Source organism: Suricata suricatta, chromosome 16 (assembly GCF_006229205.1).
Source record: "Suricata suricatta isolate VVHF042 chromosome 16, meerkat_22Aug2017_6uvM2_HiC, whole genome shotgun sequence".
In the NCBI taxonomy this organism is placed as follows: domain Eukaryota; kingdom Metazoa; phylum Chordata; class Mammalia; order Carnivora; family Herpestidae; genus Suricata; species Suricata suricatta.
The window spans coordinates 44,783,471-44,787,343 of record NC_043715.1 but is presented as its reverse complement, the minus strand read 5'-3'; the positions used below and the strand labels follow the sequence as shown (position 1 = coordinate 44,787,343).

Here is a 3,873-nt window from a genome sequence, read left to right as displayed (position 1 = left end):
CCCCCCCCCCCCCCCCCCCCCCCCCCCCCCCCGACCCTTCCAGCCCCAGCCACCTGCTCCAGATGATAGAGCACCGCAGACACCTCCTGGACCCTGCGCACGATTTTCTCAGGGTTGTCTGCATCCTCCTCGCGGCCCGGGAGGCCGCGGTACAGGGCCATCTGCCAGCGCAGAGAAGGGGAGCCTTCCACCTGAGGGGAGGCGGGACCGGTGGCGTGAGGGTCCCTCCCCTTCTTGCTCCCCATTCCCCAGCCGGGCTGATCTGAGGGGCCCTCCTCTCAAGGTGGGCTTCTCTGGCTGCCCCGCCCCCCTTTCGGTGCCGTGTGGATTTGGTGGGCTGAGGACACCTTCCGGTCCTTCTTACTCTAGAGCCTGGTACAGAGTAAGTGTACTTGGCTATAATTGTTGCTGTTATCCTAACGTGCCCCTTTCAGCTGCAGGTTAAGGAGGGTACCTTTCCCTGAAGGTGAAGGTTGTTCTGCAGATATTCCCGGACCTCCTCATCTGTGTCTTTCTGGGGAGACATGGCCAGGCTGGGTCACTCTGATGGCCCAGCGTCCTCCTTAACCCACATCCCTCTCCCTCCCAGGCCCATCACCCCAGCAGCTGGTGAGACGCTTGTGGGTGGGTAGGTGGAGGATCTGGGAGAAACTGAAAATGTCCAATGGTCAGGAATGGCCAGAAGGGAGTCCTAGAGGCCACGGATGCACCTTGAAGAGACAGTAAGCATTAGAGGAGCCTTGTGGGGATATGAGAGGAGGTGGGGAGTGATGAGGGAATGTCCTCAAAGGTCAAATAAGGCCACTGAGGGACTATTGGAGGTCAGAGGAGGGTGAAAGTGGTGCTGTGAGATGGGCAGGGAGTTTTTAAAGATCAGAGGAGGTGGGGGGGTGTATAAGGAGGACAAGATCAGCAGGGGTCATGAGGGATCAGGCAGATCAACCAAGTCACCAGTAGAGTTTCATGCCAAAGAGGGGTTAGCAGGGGGGATCCCCAGAAGAGAGGGGCCCTCAAAGACCAAGTTGAGGGGTCAGAGGGGCCCTGAAGGGCTCTTTGGGTTCTTGACAAGACTCAACAGGTCCTAGGAGGATCTTGAGGTCCTAAAGGGAGGAATTTTAGGGTTCCAGGAAAGGGGGTGTTTGTGATGCAAGGGGGAGTCAGTGGTCTTCAAGGCCCCAGAGGGCTTATCGGGTTGTCAGGGGGCTTAGCAGAGTCCAGGGGAGGCTCAAGGGGTCTTGGGCAGAGTCCTGGGAGGGCTTCCTAGGATCCCTGGTAGGGAGGCTGGTAAGGATGTGGGTTCCTATCCCATGCAAAGGGTACATGGGATGCGGGGAGTCCTCCTTGGAGCCTTGGGGGAGGGTGCTTAAGAGGGTTCAGGGGGTGGGAACAATTGATCTCAGGAAGTTTGCATGTGGTTCTGAGGAAGGAGCCATTAGGATCCTGGAGGATGCATAAGATCACAGAGTGCTCACTGGCACCCTGAGAGTCTTTGGAGGCTCTGCTGGGTGACAAGAGAGTCCAGAGAGTGGGGTCCGCAGGGTCCTGAGGGAAGGAAGAAGTGAGCTGGAGAGCTCAGTGTGGACCCAGAAGTTCAGGGGAGGGCCAGTGGGATCATGGGGGACTCAATGGGTCCCAAGGAGTTTGGGGAGGTCCTGGTGGAGGACTCCGAGGAGTCTCAGGGGGGCTCATGGTGTCTCTGGTGGGGACCTCGGGGTCCTAACAGGTTAGGCATGGTCCTGGGGGAGGGTGTTTAGGAGGGCCCTTGAAGACTCAATATGGTCTTTGGGTCCCAGGGGTCTTAATGATATTCCTGGGTTTCGGTGGGGATCCTAATTCTCAGCAACCCGGGGGAAGGTTCAGGGTATCCCAGGGGACCCCATGAGTCTGCAGGGTCCTAAGAGAGGGCTTCCAGTGGGATCCTGGGGGTTCCGTAGGGCCCTGGGGGCTTGGTGGGGTGCTGAGCAGGGTGCTGGCAGGTTCCCATAACAGGGCTGGGTAGGCACCAGGGCATAGCGGTTCTTGGCCTGTGTGATGAGCTCCTGGTCAGTGGGAGCACACATGTTCAGGCCGATCGGCAGCATCTTCTTCAGCGTGGCCACAATCAGTGATGTCTGCACAGAGTACCGGTCCCCTCGGCGCTTCTTCTTGGTGCGTTCCTGGTCCGAACCACCTGACTGTGGGGACATGGGGCTCAGCACCAGCCCGACTCCCAGCCCGGCCCCAGGCCCAACCCGTGTCATTGTCCACAGCCTGGGCTCCAGCCCGCAGCCTGGGTACCAGGCATCCCTTCCCCCATCTCAAAGCCTGCATCAGTTCCCACCCCAGACTTCCCGATCTTTTACTTCTGGCCCCCAGCCCTCACCCTAGACTCTCCCAGACCAAGCCTCTGTCCCCAGTGCCCAATCTCTACACCAAATTCCAGATTTCCCCCAAATTCTGGGCTTTTCTCAACCTCTGGCTGTCTTTTCCCAGAATCCCCCAACTTTTAGTACAGCACCTCTCCTCCCCCACAACATGCCCAACCCTACACTTGGTATCCCAAGACTGAGGTCCCCAGAATGAAATAAAGATGCAGAATCATAAAGAGTCTCAAGAGACAAAAGAGATTGGAAGAAAAAGAGACACTGAAAGACGAAGGCAGACAAGGAGACAGCAAGACAGAAGATGGAAGAGAGATCCAGAAAGATCTGGAAGCAGAAACACGGGGCACAGAGTCCCACAGCCGTGTTCTGGAGCCTTGGGTGCAGACCCGGGGCCAGGGCCACCCCAGTCATGCCAACAAGAAGCCCCAGTGACAAGCTTCGGCCGGAGCCGCATTCACTGTGGCTCACAAAATGGAGCACAGCCGGTGTATGAGCCAGACACTGCTGAGACCACATGCAGCAGCTCATGGAGTCCGCGCAGAGCCCTGAGGCCTGGGGGCCACTGGCCAGATGCCATTCGAGGCTCAGAAAATAAGACACTTGACTACGGTCGCACAGCCAACTGCCAAGAGTCAGGATTCAAACCCAAGTCTGTCTGGTTCCGGAACCCAAGCCTTAAACCCAACCATGCGCGTGCCTTTCCCACCCCATTCCCATTCCCCGTGACCTCAGTCCACAATGCTTTGGTGCTTCGAAAAAAGCTGATTTTTTTTTTTTAAACAAAAGTTAAAAAAAAAAAAAGTTAAATTGCCAAAAGCTGACTGAGCGTTAGGAAGGGAATGGATGGTTGGGGGTGGGGGTGGGGGACAGAAGGATGGGGGCTGGGAGCCAAGGGGGAGGGGTGGGGGAAAGGGGCAGGGGTTTTCTTGAGGGGATGCAGAAGCTGGGGTGTGGGGGACAAGAGGGAATTAAGCCAAGAGGCATGCGGAAAGTCCCAGACGTGGGGCTGACCTGTACATCTCCCGCCTGCTTCGTCAGGGTGCAGACAAAGACAAGAAGGGTTACCCCGGCCCCTCAGAGAACCCCAGGCCCAAGTCCAAGTGGGCCCTACCCCAGCTCCCCTGCCCCAGCCCGACACTCGTCCCCTGGCTGGGCATTTCCAGCTCTGAGTGGAATGGGCCGGTGGGTTTGGCCTTTAGGCCCCTGAAGAGGGCAGTGGTGAGAAGTATAAGGGGAGAGGAGGGGGGGCACATGGGATCATGGGAAGATGGGAGAGGAGGCCACTGGGGTGGGAAAGGAGATGGAGGAGGGGAAAGTGGGAGAAGAGGAGGATGGCGGGGAGAGGGGAGGAGGGAAGAAAGGGAGCACGAGGTAGGGAGGAGGCAGAGGACAGAGATGCAGAGGGGGCCGCGGAGGGAGATAGGGAGGAGAGAGATGGGAGGAGAGAGATGGGAGGAGGGAGATGGGGAGGAGGGAGATGGGGTGGAGAGAGATGGGAGGAGGGAGATGG

General features: G+C 58.1%; 1 protein-coding gene across 1 annotated transcript in view; it reads right to left on the bottom strand.

The window, feature by feature from the left end:
- RYR1 (ryanodine receptor 1) overlaps window positions 1–3,873 on the bottom strand; it is an 89,356-nt gene that overhangs the window by 24,539 nt on the left and 60,944 nt on the right. The window contains exons 69-72 of the mRNA XM_029926159.1: window positions 3,375–3,389; window positions 2,004–2,174; window positions 455–514; window positions 54–191 (exon numbers count right to left, since the gene is read on the bottom strand). Coding sequence (XP_029782019.1) covers window positions 54–191; window positions 455–514; window positions 2,004–2,174; window positions 3,375–3,389 — 384 coding nt within the window. The remainder of the gene's footprint in view (window positions 1–53; window positions 192–454; window positions 515–2,003; window positions 2,175–3,374; window positions 3,390–3,873) is intronic.